A 20,023-nucleotide genomic window follows, 5' to 3' on the forward strand; every position below is an offset into this window, starting at 1 on the left:
CCTGGGCTCCATCCCCCTCTCAGCCTGGCTGATGTGGTCCAAAGGAAAGCAGAGCAATATATTTGGCACCAGCTTGACTATAGGAGTTGCCTGAAGGAGGTGCCAAGCAGCCATCTTAGGGACTCTGGATTTGTGTAGGGTTTACTCCTTAGCCTACTCTTCTCCTAAATATGTCCCACAAGGCAGCAGATATGATTTCCCCCCTCAGTTTTTCAGACCCATCAGCTACCCTCACCTGATTTAGCCGGCCAGTCGAAGCCAGTGTGTTCGCTGTTGCCTGCTGACAGCTTCTAGGAGTTACAGGTGAGAGCTGAGTGCAGGGTGGGGACCCAAGGGGAATAAACTACCCCAGAAGGAGTACAATGTGTTCCCCACCAGAGTTATCACCTCTCCCCTAAAACTCCATATATCCCACAATAAAACATAGTTAATAAAAGCATTGGTAAAAACATCCCCACAGCTTTTTTTTTTGAGCTTCTGAGTGCCAACTAAAAAGGAGTCTAGAAATGTGGGGCCACCACAGAAAAAAGCCTCTTTCTTTTTTTTGCTCATCCATCTTTTTGTAAGTCTGGCTGCCTTATCTGAGTTGTAGTGTTTCCAGGCAGAGGTTTATGGTGAATTAGGTGCCTATAGTGCTATTTTTCACACCATCCACATGATGTTGCCATTATCAAAATGCCAGCCCATACTGTTTTAACATTTAATCCAGATAATAATAATAATAATAATAATAATAATAATAATAATATTTGTACACCGCCCATCTGGCTGGGTTTCCCCAGCCACTCTGGGCGGCTTCCACAGAGACCAAAAATACACTAAAATGTCACACATTAAAAACTTCCCTGAACTTCCCTTAAGATGTCTTCTGAATGTCAGGTAGTTGTTTATCACTTTGACATCTAATGGGAGGGTGTTCCACAGGGCAGGCGCCACTACTGAGAAGGCCCTCTGCCTGGTTTCCTGTAGCTTTGCTTCTCGCAATGAGGGAACCGCCCGAAGGCCCTCGGCGCTGGACCTCAGCGTCCGGGCGGAACGATGGAGGTGGAGACGCTCCATCAGGTATACTGGGCCGAGGCCGTTTAGGGCTTTAAAGGTCAACACCAACACTTTGAATTGTGCTTGGAAACGTACTGGGAGCCAATGTAGGTCTTTCAAGACCGGTGTTATGTCATCTCGGCAGCCGCCCCCGGGCACCAGTCTAGCTGCCGCATTCTGGATTAGTTGTAGTTTCCGGGTCACCTTCAAAGGTAGCTCCACGTAGAGCGCATTGCAGTAGTCCAAGAGGGAGATAACTAGAGCATGCACCACTCTGGCGAGACAGTCCGCGGGCAGGTAGGGTCTCAGCTTGCGTACCAGGTGCAGTTGGTAGACAGCTGCCCCGGATACAGAATTGACCTGTGCCTCCATGGACAGCTGTGAGTCCAAAATGACTCCCAGGCTGCTCACCTGATCCTTCAGGGGCACAGTTACCCCATTGAGGACCAGGGAGTCCTCCACACCAGCCCGCCCCCTATCCCCCCAAAACAGTACTTCTGTCTTGTCAGGATTCAACCTCAATCCATTAGCCGCCATCCATCCTCCAACCGCCTCCAGGCACTCACACAGGACCTTCACAGACTTCACTGGTTCTGATTTGAAAGAGAGGTAGAGCTGGGTATCATCTGCATATTGATGGACACCCAGTCCAAACGCCCTGATGATCTCTCCCAGCGGCTTTATATAGATGTTAAAAAGCATGGGGGCGAGGACGGAACCCTGAGGCACCCACAAGCGAGGGCCCAGGGGTCTGAACACTCATCCCCCCCCCACCACTTTCTGAACATGGCCCAGGAAGAAGGAGCGAAACCACTGTATAACCGTGCCCCCAGCTCCCAGCCCCTCTAGACGGTCCAGAAGGATGTTATGGTCGATTGTATCAAAGGCCGCTGAGAGATCCAGCAGAACTAGGAAACAGCTCTCACCTTTGTTGCTAGCTCGCCGGAGATCATCAACCAGCACGACCAAGGCAGTTTCAGTCCCATGATGAGGCCTGAATCCCAATTGGAAGGGATCCAAATGGTCCGCATCCTCCAGGCGTGCCTGGAGTTGTTCAGCAACCACTTGCTCAGTCACCTTGCCCAAGAATGGAAGATTTGAGACTGGGCGATAGTTGGCCATACTGGCCGGGTCTAAAGATTGTTTTTTAAGAAGCTGTTTATTGACCGCCTCTTTCAGCGGATCTGGGAATGTTCCCTCACAGAGGGAAGCATTCACCACCCCGCAGAGCCCATCACCCAGCCCTTCCTGGCTTGCTTTTATTAGCCAGGATGGGCAAGGATCAAGGAGACAGGTGGTTGTTTTCATGCGTCCAAGCAGCCTGTCCACATCCTCGGGGGTAACGGATTGAAACTGATTCCATGCAAATTGACCAGACAGGGCTCTAGCACTCTCCCGCCCCAGCTCTGCTCCCGCGGTGGTGTCTAGCTCCTTCCGAATATGAGTGATTTTTATCTGCAAAAAATATTGCAGGAGTTCTTGGAGTCCTTACCAGGCCCCTTGGCAAAAGTGGTTCCGTTAAATTGCGGACCACCTGAGTCTCCTGCTACTATTTTCTGCAGATGCAATAGAGGCGGTGAAGAAAGTCTTCTTCGCCGTCGCTATCGCCACTTGGTAGGCTCAACATTGAGCTCTAACCTGTGTCTGGTCAGATTCGGAATGAGTTTTCTGCCACCGGCGCTCTAGCCGTCTCAGCGATTGTTTCATCGCCCTCAGCTCTGAAGAAAACCACGGGGCTGTCCGGGCTCCATGCAATCGGAGAAGGCGCTTCGGAGCCAGGCAGTCTATAGCCCTGGTTAACTCCGCGTTCCAGCGGGCCACCAGGGAATTAGCTGTAAGGCCATCAACATGGGATAAAGCATCCCCTACCACTCTCTGGAAACCATTTGGATCCATTAAGTGGCGGGGGCAGACCATCCGAATTGGTCCCACCTCCCTGCAGAGGGGAAGGGTTGCGGAGAAGTCCAGTTGCACCAGGAAATGATCTGACCATGGCACTTCTTTTGTTTCACTTTTACTTAGTGTCAGATCACCCACATCACTAGAGTTGAACACCAGGTCTAAGGCATGTCCATGACTTTGAGTTGGGCCAAACTTATTCAGGGACAGCCCCATGGAGGCCATGCTTTCCACGAAGTCCCAAGCGGCCCCTTGTAAGGTCGTGGTCGGCATGGATGTTAAAATCCCCTAGGACAACCAAACTAGGTGTCTCCAGGAGAACATCCGCCACGACCTGAAGCAGCTCGGACAAGGAATCCTTGGTGCAGCGGGGAGGTCGGCACACCAGAAGGAATCCTGTACTGCCCCTATTGCCCAACTTCCAGAACATGCACTCAGAGAACTGGGTCTTCCCAGTAGGACGCCTGATGCAAGCTAATGAGTTCCTAAAAATCACTGTAACCTCCCCTCCCCGCCCACATGACCTGGGTTGCTGTGCATAAGAGAAACCTGGTGGGCAAGCAGCGGCAAGGACAGGCCCATCTGCTTCATCCTACCAGGTCTCTGTCACACATGCCAGGTCAAATCCTCCATCCACAATCAGGTCGTGGATGGCAGTGGTTTTATTCATCATTGACCTGGCATTACACAGCAACACCTTCAGGTCGTGTGGGTTTCACCTGTTGATTCCAGTATCCATCTGGACAAGGCCAGACCCGGAGGCAGGGATAGTCTTAAAACAATGACTAAACCTGCCTAATTGGTAATGACATGGTCTGGTCTTAGCATAACTCCTCCTCCTGCCCATGATCACCAAGATCGGATGTCCCAGTGCCTCCCCCCCCCCCGTGGAACTTGTCCCAGCCATTGTGTTGGCTGGGGCCCCACTCCCAGGCAGCCCTGATCCTGCCCCTTAAAAACAAAACACAAACTATACACAGCCAATAAAACAACAAAAAACAAAAACAGAACAATTATACTAAAATTAACCCCCAACCAAATATCCATCCCACCCACCCACCCCCAAGAAAGCAAAAAAGGTGAAAAAAGAAATAAAAATTTAAAATGCCACCGACTGCTTGAGGACATTTTAAAACACATAAACCACTTGGAATAGGGAAGCAATAGCAGAACAACTTCCCACACTTCCCCAAAAGTTTGTTCCAAATAAGGGCCTGGGCCATGCCCCCTGGGCCAGTTGGAGCAGGCCCTGCAGTCCTCACCACAGCCAGATGTTCTCTTACTACAGAAAGCCCATTAAGTAAAATAATCTGTCAGCCTGTACCCACTGGTATGGAAGCTGGTGAGCGCTCTCTCTCTGTGTGTGTGTGTGTCTATGTCTATGTGCTTTGGTCATGGTCTCTATTGCCACACTCCTCTTTCTTTTTGTTCCTCATCTGAGCAAAACCTAGCCCCAGAGCTTTTCAAAGTGTGTGTCGTGACACATTAGTGTGTCAGCTGTAGTGTGTAGGTGTGTCACACAAACGTTCCCTGTGCTCCTCCTGGGGCTAGAAAGGTGTTAGTTTAACCTCCGGTTTGCTAGTAAAACCGAATTACTGTGTCACAAAATGATGCCTGTCTAAAAGGTGTGCCACCAACATGAAAAGTTTGGAAAGCTCTGACATAGTCATTTACTTTGGCAGCTCAACCAATATGCCTCTGCCCGTTTCTACCAATAGCCACATGCTGGCAGCAAATGCTGAAATTCCAATATGGTTCAAAGGAACTTTTATCTCAACATCTCAACACATGTAGGGGATTAACTTGGAGACTGTAATTACAATACATAGATTAGCATTTTTATTTCTATCTTTTTTCAGACTCTAGGTATTGCTAAATATCAATCTTGTGCAAGATATCCGTATTAAAACAAAACCCAAATGCAAATGAATGATGTACTCAGCCACACACACACAACCCCAAGCATAACCTTCCATTTTGAAGCAGGGGACGCTAGTGGCGCTGTGGTCTGAATCACTGAGCCTCTTGGGCTTGCCAGTTGGAAGGTCGGTGGTTTGAATCTGCATGATGGGGTGAGCTCCCGTTGCTCTGTCTTGCCAACCTAGCAGTTTGAAAGCATGCCAGTGCAAGTAGATGAATAGGTACCACTGCAGCAGGAAGGTAAATGGTGTTTCGGTGTTCTGTTGCGCCAGTGGCAGTTTAGTCATGCCGACCACATGACCTGGAAAGCTGTCTGTGGACAAACGCCGGCTCCCTCAGCCAGAAAGCGAGATGAGCGCCGCAACCCCAGAGTCGCCTTAACCATCCAAGGGTCCTTTACCTTTTTACCTTTTGAAGCATAACTAAGAGCTGGTAATGCTTACTCTTGCACACTTCCTGTAGAGTTCTTTAAGTGTGCGTGCACATATATGGACAAACATGAGTGCATGCCCAGACCAGAGAAGGTAGTGGTTGGCAGGGGAGGAGTGGATGAGAGTTGGGGCCAGAAAACATAGCACAGAAACATTTCATCAAGGGCCACCTACTGATGGGGATGGGAAGCAGCAGAATACCGATGAAAAATATAAGCCTAAAAAATGGAGCATGTGCACAGTTGCATGCCAGTTGTGCACAGAGAAAAAACTTCTTCTAATCCACCTGTTTGTGATATCAAGCTCCTATCTAGAAGCATCCAAAATGGCAAGATGACCGATTCACCGTATTCTGTATTGTAACAATCATTACTTTTTAGTAATTTCTGTCTCTACCTTTTCACCCTTCTTATTAGTTATTGTTAGCATCTTGAGGTTGTTGCTTTGTTGGTGTATTGATTGCTATATTTTTAACTGTGTCTTTGAATTTATTTTGTAAATCGCCCAGAGGCTATTTTTGTATTTCATGACTAACGCATATAACAATACCAACAACTTGCCTCACAGAAATAACCAGTCTTCCTCCTGAATCTAGCTGAAGTTTGAGCTGTGTTCACATCTGACCATGACATGCTTGCTTTGAAGAAGAGAGCAGGGCAATTCCGTCAGCCAATCGTCTCCCTTCAATCTGCAGTATAGCTGTTTCTTGCCACTGCCCTTGTCCTCCTCCCACCATTATTCTGACTTCTTTTCTTCCAACAGGCACTTTCAAAATTCAGAAAACACGTTTGCAAAGGGAAAGCTACAACCCACACCAGACATCTGATCGATTATATTTCTTGGATGTAAAACTTGGCAAATACCTACCTGTGGATGAGTGTGTATTTGAGAGGATCCAGGCTGGAAAAGTGTCTCTGTGATTTCATCAGCAAAAGCCACTAGTGAAGAGTTTGCCACTTCCTTGGCTAGAGAAACAAACTTGGCTAAATAAGTGAAGCAAGGTTTCCATTCAGAACATCTGCAGTAGGGACAAAAACTAGCAAGGCACAGGGAGTAGAGTGGCCACCATCTTTTTAAAAAGCACATTAACTGTTTCCTGAGCAAAGGTGGTGGCCCCTTTCTACTGTTCAGTCTTTAGAATGGTTTTTCTTCCCCTTCCTCTATGTAACCATTGCATTTTAAGACACTGTGTGAAGCAAGACAGATTTATGATCCTCATTATTACATTGTGAAAGCCCTCAATACGTTGGTGTGACTGAGCCTGCAATAGCACTGGTGGACTTGCCTTCTGTCACGTGTCTCAGCTGGATTTTCCTTACTTAAGGCAATAGCACAATTGCTGTGGAGAGTCTTCAGTTGTTTTGGGATTTCCAGCTTCCTAATCTACACATTTATAGTCCCTCCAGTTGTCATCACTCTGAAATGTACCCATGTTTAGGTAGAACTTTAATGGACTGACTTTCAAAATGCAATATCATTTTATCTGCAGAAACTTTGATCTTAAAAATAAAATGACTAATTTGATGAAGTAACAACAAAGTTGGTATTAAAAATGTTATATTAAAGCAAAAACAAATTTGAGCTGAAAAATGCACAGGAAACACCCTTCTAATCCATTGTGGTGCTTGAAAGCTTCCACACAATGACAGAAGATTAATAAAATACTATGTATCCTTGTAGGGAAAGCCATTGTGCTTTGGTTTACGTGTCCACTTTTGAACATTGCAGCATTTCAGATTACTTGACGTTGATCCAGAATCTTGGAAAACAGGGTGATAATCCTGAGAACAAAGTCTGGTAACATTTGTTTTGGTTTCTCTGATCCACACTGCTCTCTGTAGGAAGTGTGGCAGCTGCTCAAAGCAAGTTGCAACATAATCCTAACATTCACCTTCCATCAATACACAACTGTGGGTATTTCTAACTCTACCGCTTTTTCTAGTGCAATTTCTGTAGATGGCACAAAGCATTTTATTTAAAACAAGGAAGACAGAAGGGATACTGAGACTTGTGAGTGACCATACCTTCAAAGTTGCTGTGATTCTTTCTTGTGATTATGTTGCTGTACCACTAATGCAGCTATTCCAAGGATATCCTAGTTAACTTCTATGGAATTGATTATTTTACTGGGATGTTCCCATACTCATCTTTCTCTGCCCTTTTCCCTTTAATAACCCTTCTTCTCTTTCATAAAAATGTAACTTTGCACAAAACCATTTTAGAAAGACTTCTGTGCAGTGTTAGGTTGTATAATAGAGCACCATACAGTACTAGTAGGGCCATTGTTAAGTAATGGTTCTGAAACAAGTGGAATGTGTGCTTTCCCTTTTTTATTAGACCCAGAATGTGCCTTTCATCAGAGCCAGACAGAGCAGGTTAACATTTGTAATAAATTTAGCTTTGTTATTAATCCTCAGAAAAAGGCACCTACAGCTAACTGAGCCCTGTTGTTTGGAGAAAAGCACATAGGTTTTTTTAAGGCTATATAGTTCATGGTTTGAACAGAAATCATGCACTAACAGTTACATTTTCAGATGGAGTCACTATTGTCAAAGTATAACTTTGTTTTGAAAATAAAAAATGAAGAAAGCTTAAGAGTTTGTCTTGCTCTTTTTTGTCTCTGTCTCTCTTTGATGTATGCAGCTGCATGTCATTTCAGTCAAATGCAGAGACCAGTTTCACTCTTTGTTGCCCTCAGTTCTGTTGTCAGGCTTTATTAAACCAATGGATGTAGCTAGTCAAGCAAAAAGACTTTTGTGGGTGGAGACCACTTAGCATTGGATCATCTCCTGTGTCTTTTCATCATATCTGCATAAGCTGTTATCACAAGCAAGTCTGATTTGGATTAGTAACTAGGGTTGCCTCTATGCATATTGGAGGGGGCAGGCACGCAGTATGTATTCTGTAAATTATGTTAATAGGTTCCCTTTGTTCTAAGAATACAACCCATATAAAGGATGTACTTAAGACAAACACCTGATCCATGGTCATGCCTCTTTTTATTATATCAGAAGTTTTCAGAAGGAAAACCCAAAAAGGATCCTAAGTATCCTTCAGTCCTTGAAATTTAACTTCATTGGAACCAATGAACCTTACTTCCAAATCAAACTCTTACCTCATCCTTTTGTGAGACGAGGCACCCTTATATCAAGTTGGACTTTCTACTCTTCCTGTGTCTTCCCTCAAGGCAGTGCCTTTTGTTGTAATAATGCATTTTCTGAGCATCTAAAGTGTCCCCTGGTAGGGCATGTGCTGATAGTTTCTTCCATGGTGTTTTGTGGTCATATACTTCCCTCCCCTACAAGAATGTGCTCCTGTTGTACACGCTCGACCTCATTGGCCATAGCAGGATAGAAGACCATTATTTATGGGCCCTCTGCACATATTAACATTCATTCCTGCAGGTGTCTCTTGAACCAGAACCTCAGGACATCTAATACAGCTAATCATTGGAAGATTCAGGGAAGACAAAAAGAACTACTTTACGCCATGCATTATTTTTAGTGGAGGACTGGATATGAACTCCTGTGCAGGAGACACGCAGCAAAGTAGGAAGACAGTCTCTGCATTAAAAGGGGCGGGGGATTATTCTAAAGGGTTGGAGAATAGCATAGGCAGCTAGGCATGCATGCTCAAGAAACAAAATTTCAAGATGCCTCTAGCTAAAAAGGTGGAGGTTTCGTTTCATGTTAATTTGCGCCTGTATCTTCAATAAATAGCCCTGTCCCTGAGATTTAGAATCTAACTAATGAAAGATGTGTGGCTGCCACCAATCTACATTTCAGGACCACTTTTGGTCCAGGAAAGGGGGGAAATACAAGACAGTATAGAAATAGGACACTAATTTCTTCACCTGCTGCGTTTTGGTCTGTTAAAGGCAGAGGAGGAGGAGGAGGCCTCCTAAGGAGCAGGCTTTACCTGTGCCTTAGCCACCTACTTCTGGGACTCCCATCACACGGTCTTCCCCTGTGCCTGATGGGACAGAGGCAGCCAACACAACGCCCTCCAGACTTTGCTAAGGAGGAAGGCACTCACTCAAAAAGCAGGAGCAAAGGCCAAAGCTGCTCTTGCAGCGGGACTCTTGCTGGACGTGGGAAACGTGGCTTCGCTGATCGCTTCTCGTTCCTGACTTCCAGCTTGCCCCCCCGCCCCGGCTGAGTCTGAGGGCCAGTTGCCGAGGCGGGCAGCCAGAGATGCGCCTCCGGCCGCGGGACGGCGCTGCGGGGCCGTCCGGAGCAGCGAGGGACTTCCGGTGCCTCCTGGGCGGGGGCGGGCTTCGCTGAGCTGCGCTGCGCTTCCTTCCGGCGCCTCTTTCCGCCCGTGTTCCCTCGGCTACCTCCCGGTCTTCCGCCCGGCCGCGCTCGCTGCTTTCATGGGTCCCCCCGGCTCCCTCGCCGCGCGGCCCTTCCGTTCCGCCCGCCGGCTCCCTCTCTGCCTCGCCCGCCATGCCCGGCTCCTCGTCGTCCCGGCGCGGCCCGGCGGCCTCGGCGCCGCACGTCTCGGTGTTCCCTTCCCCGCAGGAGCTGGGCTCGGCGCTGGCGCAGCTGGTGGCGCAGCGCGAGGCGCAGTGCGGGCCGGCCGGCCGCTTCTCGCTGGGCCTGGCCGGAGGCAGCCTGGTGCGCGTCCTGGCCCAGGAGCTGCCCGCCGCCGCCGCCTGCCCGGCCCGCTGGCTCCTGGCCTTCGCCGACGAGCGCCGCGTCCCGCTCAGCGACCCCGAGAGCAACTACGGCGCCTACCAGGTAGCCCTCCGGGGGGGCCCGAGGGGGAGGCTCTTTCTGGGGGCGGCGGGGTCCCGGGGGCAGCGGACCCCGCCTTGTGGGGTTCGCCGCACCGGCCCAAACAGATCGGGCTGCCCCTCCGGGATATAGAAATGAAATAGTCATCTTGTTTTTACTAATTATATAGTACCGTTGATGTGCTTTACAAAATATTATATATAAGCTAAAAAGAAAGCAGCCCCTGCCCCGAGGGGCTTACAATCTAAATTTCAACAAGGGAGGAAAAAGAGGCAATTTATATGATGCTTTCATCACCTAGTACAAAAGTTGGAAAGAACCACCATAGATGGTTTTGTTGTTATGTGACCTGTGGTTCCCTATTTCAGACGTACCTCCTTTCTAAAATTGCTGTACCTGAGGACCAAATTGTTGTTATCAACCCTTCGCTACCAGTGGAAGAGGCAGCTGCAGATTATGCAGCAAAACTGAAAGAGGTACAGTTGTGTGTTTTTTTCAGACAAGGTCCCATGTTGGGACAAATAATCCTTGTGTGTTGAGAGTTTATGGACTGAGCTTATTTACCATTCATTGCTTAACTCAACATCCTAAATTTTGAGTTCCTGGCTAGAGCTCTTCCTAGTCTGCTCTGCTGCTCTGCATTAAATGTGCTGAGGGTCTTCTCAGTAGTGGCACCCCAGTTTTGGAATGATCTCCCCAAAGAGCTATGCCTGGTGCCTATGTTAGGATTTTTTTGGTGCTAGGTGAAAACCTTATTTTTCTCACTTTTCAAATTCAATTCTTTTTAGTTCTTAGAACGATTTTGCTTTCTTCTTATTGGTTTATAATTCTGTTTTTATTATGTGTGTGTGAGTTTTTTATGAAGTTGAATGGGTTTTTTATCCTTTTTGTTCATTTTGACCTGGTCCAACTTTTATATATGGATTAATATTTTGATTGAATTTGTAGTTTACTGATTTCAGTTTTTGAATTGTGCCCAGAAGACACAGTTTGTTGGGTCATCTGGAAATGCTAAATTAAAACAACCAAATAAAGTCACAGACCACCTAGTGGAATTTTTGATGAGCCAATAACATTGATTGTGATTAATTGGGTGGTGTGCGGAGCCTGGTGATCAACTTGTACGCTTCAAGTTTCTCCTTGGCCCTATTTCAAAACCACCCCCCTTTCCTAAGAAATCTTGGGGTGGCAGGAAAGTGACCCTTCATGCAACACTGAGGTCAGTCAACAAGATGCAGAAGATGACCTTAAAAGGGAGGCTAGTGCTGCAAAACCGAAGGTTGCAAGGGCTGTGTGTGTTGGCCAAGGGAGTTATTTGTTTCTCCCACGCTCGAATCAAGCCTAGAGGGATCTTCTAGTAATAGTCAGAAATATGCATCTCTCCTTGCTAAATGAATTGGGTCTCCCTCCCCTTGGCCCGCTTGACAGCTTGAAGACTGAAAGCACTTTGGAAAATTGCTGGTGGGAGGCAAGGTCTTCCCTCTAATGCATTTGAAGGTCGGCTGTCCCTGACTTGGACACACCAAGGAATTGGCTGCCTGGCACTAAGGTATTTTGGTGCCAGTCAAATACCTTTTCCCAGGCTTATTATCACCTTCTGGTGATATTATCATGGCTTCTTCTTTTTTTCCTGCCATTAGGATTGTGATGCTGTTCCATTGCATTTTTACTTTTATTTTAAGCTCTGTAAAGCACAGTGATAATTGTATATTGAAGGGCAGTACTGAAAATGTGGTTGATATATGTGTGTTCTCCCATTCTGTGTAGGCCTTCCAAGGCGAGGATATGCCTGTGTTTGACCTCTTGATCTTGGGAGTGGGACCAGATGGGCACACTTGCTCACTCTTTCCGGATCATTCTCTCTTGCAGGTGAGCCAGGGTGTGGAGCTGCAGTGAACTTTGATCATATAGAACATGGGTCGGCAAACTAAGGCCCGGGGGCCGGATCTGGCCCACCAGGCTCGTAAATCTGGCCTGCAGACTCTGCTACCCGCTCAGTCAGTCTCCGCGTGCTGATCTAAGCCAATGCAGTGCAGCATTTCCTTCAGAAGAAGCCATGGACGCCTCGCCGCACAGGGACTGACTTCCGTGATGCTGGCATGGCTTTGGATTGGCTGCAGGAAGCTCCTGCAGCCAATCTGAAGCCACGGACACCTCTGCGCAACGCCCCTTCCTTCCCGCTGAGGCGGCCGCATATGGCCAAGAGCCGAGCGGAAGGAAGCGGCAGCGGCAGGGAGGCTGCCTCCGCCACCCAGGCCAGTGGCATGGGCTCTGCACCCCTGGCCGAGGCAGAGGACGACCACAGCGACGCTGCCAAAGACGAAGCAGCAGTGGCTGACGAGCGAGATGGACTCACAGAGCTCATTTGGGCAGCCGCGGCAGCAGCTCCAATGGCGAGCGCTGGGTCGACAAGTTCGGCTTCCTCGTCTCCAACAGCAGAGACGGAGCAGAGCAGGAGGCGTGGGTGTTGCGCACTGGGCACGCTTGCTATGGGCAGGGGCACTCTTGCCAGTTTTGTGAGAGGGTGGGTATAGGCTCACCTCGAGCCCGGGATTGGCTGGCCAGAATCAGGAGGCAAGTGGTATCGGTCCGGTCCCCCCCACTTTGTAGTGGCCTCAAGTGCTGCAGTGGTGCTCTTGCCATGCACAGGGGCACTGTTGCCATTCCGGGGATTGGCCTGTCTCTGTTCTTGGCATAGGTTCCTTCATCGCCACCAAGCCGCCCCCCAAAATTTTTGAGGGAGCCACCCCCCCAAAAAAGTTGATGGACGTTGCCTTTTGGTGTGCACGTGTAAAGCACAATGCGATCGATTATACAGGGTGGGGCTTACTTGCCTCTCCCAATATTTTATTCAAGGTGGCACCCCATATTCTTGGGGAGGGGGGTAGGTGGAAGTTTCTGTCACACACACACACACACTCAGCAGAGCACTCTTCCCATGGTCAGGAGGCACACTCTGTGCCAAGAATGATGAGCTGTGGTAGTAAAACCCCATGGAAGGGAAACTGTTTGTGGTGTGGAGGCACTCTTTCTGTGGGCAGGGGTACCCTTCCCTGTTTGGGAGCTGGCTTGTGTCACTTTTGGGGGGGGTAGGTGGTTGAGGGTGAATAGCTGGTGACTAAGTTTCTGTAACACACAAAACACATATACCCCCCCCATGGAAAACAGACGGAGAGCGGGATTAAAATCGTTCTTCATTTTAAATATTGTATTATTTTTCCTATTTTTTGTGCACTACAAATACAATATGTGCATAGGAATTCGTTCGTTTCCCCCCCTCAAAATATAGTCCGGCCCCCACAAGGCCTGAGGGACAGTGGACCGGCCCCCTGTTGAAAAAGTTTGCTGACCCCTGTCATAGAATCACAGAATTGGGGGGGACGGACCCCAAGGGTCCTGCAATGCAAGAATCTCAACACGTGGTCCCTCACCCAGTTTGAAACCAAATGTGCCCGCAGGTTTATTGCTGCACTGCTCCTCTCTTGACTGGGGAGCCTCAGGCTCAGGACCCAATGCAGCCCCCCGGGTCTCTCTCCAGTTTGCGCCCCTCACTGGCCCTGCTTTGCCCCCTCCTTGAGTTTATGTTTGTGTCCTTGAACAGGATCCTGCCTCTTGCTTGCCTGGGTGTGCATGACTGAGTGGGTAGTGCAGAAGCTAGACTCCTCTTCCAAAGCAGCATTCACATTTGTTGAGTCACACTCAGCCTGAAAAGGGTTCTCCACCCCTTTGTGAGCCATGTTCCTTTCAGAGGTCATGCCTCACAGCGTCTGAATAAGGAGGAGGAAGTAAAAGGGTCTGCTGTCTATCTAGCTGGCTATTTTAAACTGCTGAGGGGAATCGGATTAAGGCTTACTGGTGTCTTGCTTTGTCCTGAAGGCAGGCTGCCTGACACATTTAAATTGGATTTTGCTCTGGCAGTGCCAAGCGGGAATTCACTGGGCAGCTGGATCTTTGAGAGTGATGCTCTCCCACACTAGGAGCTAGCTACCCATTGAGCTTCTAGGTCAGGTGTGGGGATACTTTCTGAGCCCAAGGACTATACTCCCTTCTGAGAAACCTTACAGTGCTTGGCAGGGCCAGAAGCAAAAGGGGGCTGAGTAATAAATGTGCATGCTACTTTTGTGCAGTAAGCACTTTGGGCCAAATTTAGTTAACCAATCTTGCTAGCAGAAGTCTGCACAAGGACTTTCCCCACTTCTCCTCTCCCCCTCCCCAGTTGGTTAAGGTGGGTGGGCAGGAGAACCTCCAGAACAGCACACAAGGGGAGGAGGGGGGAGATAGTTCCATCAGACAAGCAGAAAGGCTTGCTCTCATAGAGTTGAAGTCCTCTTTCTGTATCCTCCATCCAGGAACGCAAGACACATGATGAGGGTTCAAGTAGGCATTCTAGCCAGGCAAAAGCACCCGAAGAGGGTGCAGAGCTGGGCTGGTGAGGGGTGTGACTTGACACCTAGTCCCTCGATTCCCCATTCCTGCTCAAGGATGAGGAGTCTGTGTTTACCTCCAGATGTTGTTGGAGGACTCCAGCTCCCGTCAGCTCCAGCAGTTGTGGCCAGTGGAGATGGGAGCTGAGAGAGGTGGTCCCACAACCGCTGTAGGTTCCCCACCACCACCACTGTAGGTGGCTGCAAGGCATGACAAACTGATTGGCAGGGGAACAGATCTGGCAGGTGGTTAAACTGAATATTCTGGACACTTTATTGTTATGTTATCTCAGATTTTGAACAGGTGTTTGCTCTCCTCCCCTTTCTCTATGCCTTGCATCATCTGCTTTCATTGGACGATGACTCTTGACTCCACCCCTTTTCCTCTTATTCAACTACCTTTACTCAAACAATTCCCTTAGGATATTTGAAGTTTTTTGAAACTTATCTTTAGGGACTATCAAGCAATTTAAATATGAGTTATTTAACCACCTGCCTCCTAACTGATCAATATATTAAATTAAATTTAAATACATTTGTATTGTACCAAAACGTCAATAGAGGTTGCTGTTTGAGATGTTGGAGAAACCACAAGGGGACTTTTCAGTTTAATAAATGGAGCTACCTGTCGGCTATTAGAAGGGAAAGCCATAATATTTTCTTTTTCATTCCTTATTGCAATAACACACAAGAACCCAAATAACTTTAGAAATTAAACAGTGCAAACTCACAGCCTCTCAGATTAAAATTGCCCCCAACATTGAATCAGCTTAAGTTTTAATTGCTTAAATGTCTAGGTCAAACTTGCTGTTCTAGTGTTTGTGTACTAGTGCGTGTATCAGTGAAAATCTTGATCTATTTTTTAAAAAAGAAATCTCATCAAAGCGATGCATTTGTTTTCCGACCTTTTGAAGTTTGGGAAAGTAAGAAAATAGTAAGTTTGGATATGGTTTTAAATGTACCTTGTAAATGTTGAAGTACATTAAATAGTCAACTCAAAAATATGTTGCGGCAGCCATTGGCAGTTGAAACATTCCAAAATGGAATGAAATGGTTTCTAAACACTTCCTGTGTTTTGCTTTTGCTTCTGTTGAAACCCCTGTTTTAAAAAAGGAAATGATGACATCACTTGCCTAGCAGAGATAGAAGCACCAGAGCTGTTAGGTTCCAGCCTTGCATGTCCCTGAAATAATGTCTGACGAGGTGTCAGCATTACACTTCCAGGGTCCGGGACCACTTGCGTCTCCCCCATTTAGGGCATGTTGTTATTACTGCTTACAGCACTACTGCTTCAGGCGAGTAAAGCTGATGTGAGTAAAGGGTGAGAAATCTCTTCTCTCTAATTGGGTTTTATACTGTGCCCTATCCCTGAGAGGCTTAGGAGTCAAACAGGATTGCTTGAGTAACTCCTTTTCCAATTGGAGTATTTCAGAAGCTTCTGCAACAAGAATGACTCAAAAATATGCAGAAACATTTCACCAAATTCAATATTAAACAAACCCCTAGCTGTTTAAACCATCTTGCTCATCCCAGGGCACTTCCTTGCAGATTTCTTGGGGGGGGGGATTATGGATGCACTCATTTAGTTTATCAAGCCTGCAAGCCACTCCCCATCTAAGCCTGCTCTGCAGATGTGCCACACACACACCCAGTGTTGTTGCACTGTGCTCCCAGGACTTCCATTTGCTGTTAAGTGCTTATGGCTACATATATAGTCATGTCAAATTTCCTCTTTTGCACTTGTGTTTAAATCTCACTCAACCTTTCTGTGTACCCGGCCACCTTGCTTCATTTCTGGGTGAAGATATGAATTTGAATGCATTCTTCACATTCTTTAAAGATGACTGGCTGGCTGGCTCTCAAGACTGGTTGCTCTGCATGGATGCTATGGAGGCTTGAATACCAGTGTGTGCCCAGTTAAAATATCTAGGCTTGCTCTTCAGAACAGGTGCTTGGCTGATGCCACAGATTGCCAGTAATGTGCCTGAGAATAGCTTTGTGGAGATCCTTTTCAATTATGGGCTTGGCACAATATGGTGTAGGCAAGGCTGTGACAGAACACCCCTAATCTCCCCTCCCTCCCTCTTTCCTGTGGCAGGAGCGGGAGAAAATAGTGGCTGCCATTAGCGATTCTCCAAAGCCACCTCCGGAGCGCATTACGCTGACCCTCCCAGTGTTGAACGCAGCTCGCAGCGTGGTGTTTGTGGCCACTGGGGACAGCAAGGCTGCCGTGATTAAGGTAACATGCATCCTGTGGCTTCTTTCTCACAGGTTTGAAGGTGCGCTGGATTCCACCCTGGGAAAGAAGAGAATGGATTTGTTGTGGGGGGTGGGTCAGGAATACCCAGAGCTAGGAAACTTAGTACTGGTAGGTTTTTACCTGGGGTGGGGTACCTACGGTCCTGAGTCCATTTTTGGATCACAGCTTCTAGCATCCCTGGACATTGGCCATTCCAGCTGGGGTTGATGGGATCTGGAGTCCCAACAAGGTCTGGAGAGCTTCAGCTTCTTCTGCCCCGGTTTATCTGTGGGGGAGTTAAACAGAAGTGTTTCAGAGTTAAATCAGATTTTTGACTGAATCAAACATTAACCTCCTAAAGATGCAACATGTTGAGTGTTTTAGAATTTACCTGTCTTAGAATTCCCCAGGAAAAGAATACACATCATCCTTGACAGAGCAATTGCATGAAGATGGTGAGGCTGTTGGGAACACACCTCTTGGCTTTTTCTGTGTTCCTAGAGAAGCAGCAGTGGAGCCACATGGCAGCAGCCTCTTCTTAAAGCAGCACTGGCTTGTTTCTTCCAGCATTAGCTGCTTTTGTCTGGGAGAGGAGAACAGCTGCAACCTCATTAAATGCTTGAAAGAGGTGCTCTAAACCAGCCTGGCATGTGGCCTGATAGGAGTAATAGGAGTATTGTCCACACCTGCAGCAGGGAACTGGCGGCCCTCCTGGCATTGCTGGACTGTCTCCCACCATCCCTGACCCTTAGCCAGGCTGCCTAGGACTGGTGGCACTTGAGAGGCCAGTAACATCTGGATGGGTGCAGGATTCCCACCCTTAGCATACAGCGGCTGCAGCAGCTCTCCAGGGTTTTGGACGAGGAGATGCCAGGAATGGAAGGAGGGGCTTTTCTGCATGTGCTTCGTTATTGAGCCATAGCTCTCTATTTTATAATGGTTTTTTTTTTTTTAAAGTAAATCTCTTTAAGAAGTTTTCATGGGAAATGATTCACAAAATAATAAATAATACTTTGCCCCGCAGATTCATGTTCTCTCTCCCCACTCTGATTATTCAAATTCATCAACTTCTGCAGGCTGGATTCATTTTGTGTGATTCTGTTTCTGTTAGTTTTGGGGCCGAGGGAGCTTATGGAGAGAACCGGAGGTCCAGCCCTCACCACTGGGTGTCTATCTTTCCAGAAGCATTTAGAGTTTAAAAACACCCCTTTTGTTCAGACTGCTGCCTCTGCTACACCCTACCAACCTACCTGGTTTCCAAAGGCATGTCTGATTCAGTAGATATCAAGGCTGCTAATCATGCAGTTTTGGGTTTGAATTCTGATTCTTATCTTTTGTTGGAGATGTGGTGAGGGAAATCTCTGTAACATCTACATTTTGAGTACTGTGCTAATCATTAAGTTCCAAGTGATTAGCTTCTAACATCCTGTTTTTTGGGACAGCGTATTTTGGAAGGTGATGAAGAGAACCCACTGCCAGCTGCCCTGGTCCAGCCCCACACTGGGAAGCTGTATTGGTTTCTGGATGAGCCAGCTGCAAAGGAGTTGACAATTCCCTTTGAGAAGCACTCCATCTTGTAGAAGCTTATGTTTCAGGTTGGGGAGAGCCCATCAAATGCAGGTTGTGGGGTAGAGCCCAGCCCGCCAACATTCCAGGTCACGGTCTCCACATCTGGTCGTAGCGCTCAGGAGCGGCACTAAACTAACCCTTCCTTCCTCCTCTTAAAAAAATAAATGAAGTGATACATTTGTGGAGCACTGTGTAACCAATATAATTATTTCTTTAGCCAGGACAAAGTGTGAAATGGGGGTGGGGGGACGCTTGGGTCCAGCTACTAGTTGTAAACAGAGTTGCAGGGAACAGCGTTACAGTCTTTTATCATGTGAACGGTCTAATGTGGTGTAAAGTGAGTGCACAATTAAAGATGTAAAGTACAGCCACTCCATGTTGGCACTGTGTGTTCCTCTGTTCCTTGTGTGATTTTTCTTTAATATGGGGACAAGAGTGAAGTCTCTTCTGCATTGGCACTCATTATATATGGATGCTGGGTCAGTGCACATTTAACATACAGGGTACTAGCAGAATATATATGGCCCTTGGTCGCAGTGTATTTGCAGGGCAGTTGGGGTCAACTTTGGCTGGCAAGAGTCAGTTGAAAAGATGTAGATGGGAGAGGTAGAGAGGACGTGAAATGCAACGAAGCCAACTCACCAAAGCTTTGCAGTGACATCTGAAGTCTACAAGCTTCTAAACGGAGATAAAGAATGTACAGGAGCATCTTGAGAGGTTAACAGAAAAGCACAGCCAGATGACTGCAAGCCATGCCCACGTTTGGCTGGCACTGCTGCTTACAGCTGTCAAAGGAAAAGATGTTCCATAGCCCTTCCCTGTGGGAGGAGGCTGAGCAACCCAATGGCCTGCACAAGAGGAGGGGGAGGTAAATTCTGAAGCACAGGAGCTCATCATGTTAGCCTCCCAGTGACACCCCCAAGGAAAGAAAAAGCAAAAAAAAAGGCAGGCAGCTTTGTTGCTCCATTATTTACATCTCCCAGAGAACAGCAGTCTTTGTAGTGTCAGTCATAGAATAGTGAAACAGGTGGAATAGCAGGTAAGTACATTGCTTGGAAGTCCTGGGTTCACATCCCTGATCAGCCATGAAGGTCCTCTGGGCCAGTCACTGTTTGAACCTAGCCTAACTAAGGTTGCAGCTGCACCTTGCTTTTAAAGCAGCATTATACTACTTTAACCGTCATGGCTTTCCCCAAAGAATCCTTGGAACTGTAGTTTATTTTTTTTAAAAAATAATATTTATTACTTTTCCAACAATTTAAACATTACAAGAAAGAAAAAAAATGAACAATACAATACAAAAACACTACATAACACTAACACATTAAACTAACAAAACAAAACAAAAACAATTTAAAGCACATCAAACACATCCAACAGTTTCAATATCTTATCTTTCATTCACTTATTTCAACGACCTCCTCACACCTCCCTTTTTGTATTCCACTTCTGTTAATTGTTTCAGCAATTCCTTTCCATCTTCCTCTGTTTTCTATCGTATAATCATCTTAACACATTCTAACCTTATTTTTCCCTTTAATACTCTATTAATCTATACTTAATTCCTTATAACATTTCTACTAAAGCCATATAACTTCATTCCAACATTTTTCTAACATTCATAATTTTACAACATTTCTATAGATAGTCTTTAAACTTTTTCCAGTCTTCTCCCTGGTCTCGGATTCTGCCAGTCATTTCCGCCAGTTCCATATAGTCCATCAACCTTCTTCGTATTTAAAGAACTACTTTATCTTCTACTGATCT

At 47.0% G+C, this 20,023-nt stretch overlaps 2 protein-coding genes across 5 annotated transcripts in view; both read left to right on the top strand.

Moving 5' to 3' along the window:
- SLC27A1 (solute carrier family 27 member 1) overlaps window positions 1–7,883 on the top strand; it is a 52,056-nt gene extending 44,173 nt beyond the window's left edge. For all 4 annotated transcript variants that reach the window (XM_083428252.1, XM_083428253.1, XM_083428254.1 and 1 more), the window contains one exon: window positions 6,051–7,883. In XM_083428252.1, coding sequence (XP_083284378.1) covers window positions 6,051–6,208 — 158 coding nt within the window. In that variant the 3' untranslated portion in view covers window positions 6,209–7,883. The remainder of the gene's footprint in view (window positions 1–6,050) is intronic.
- A 1,716-nt stretch (window positions 7,884–9,599) lies between these two features.
- Window positions 9,600–18,627, top strand: PGLS (6-phosphogluconolactonase). The gene is made up of 5 exons (XM_083428330.1): window positions 9,600–10,027; window positions 10,393–10,500; window positions 11,792–11,893; window positions 16,547–16,687; window positions 18,130–18,627. Exons 1-5 carry the CDS (start codon window positions 9,734–9,736, stop codon window positions 18,265–18,267), a joined length of 783 nt encoding a protein of 260 aa, XP_083284456.1. The 5' UTR covers window positions 9,600–9,733; the 3' UTR covers window positions 18,268–18,627.
- Window positions 18,628–20,023: the final 1,396 nt, after the last annotated feature.

This window comes from Podarcis tiliguerta (assembly GCF_965153285.1).
Source record: "Podarcis tiliguerta genome assembly, chromosome: 2".
In the NCBI taxonomy this organism is placed as follows: Eukaryota; Metazoa; Chordata; class Lepidosauria; order Squamata; family Lacertidae; genus Podarcis; species Podarcis tiliguerta.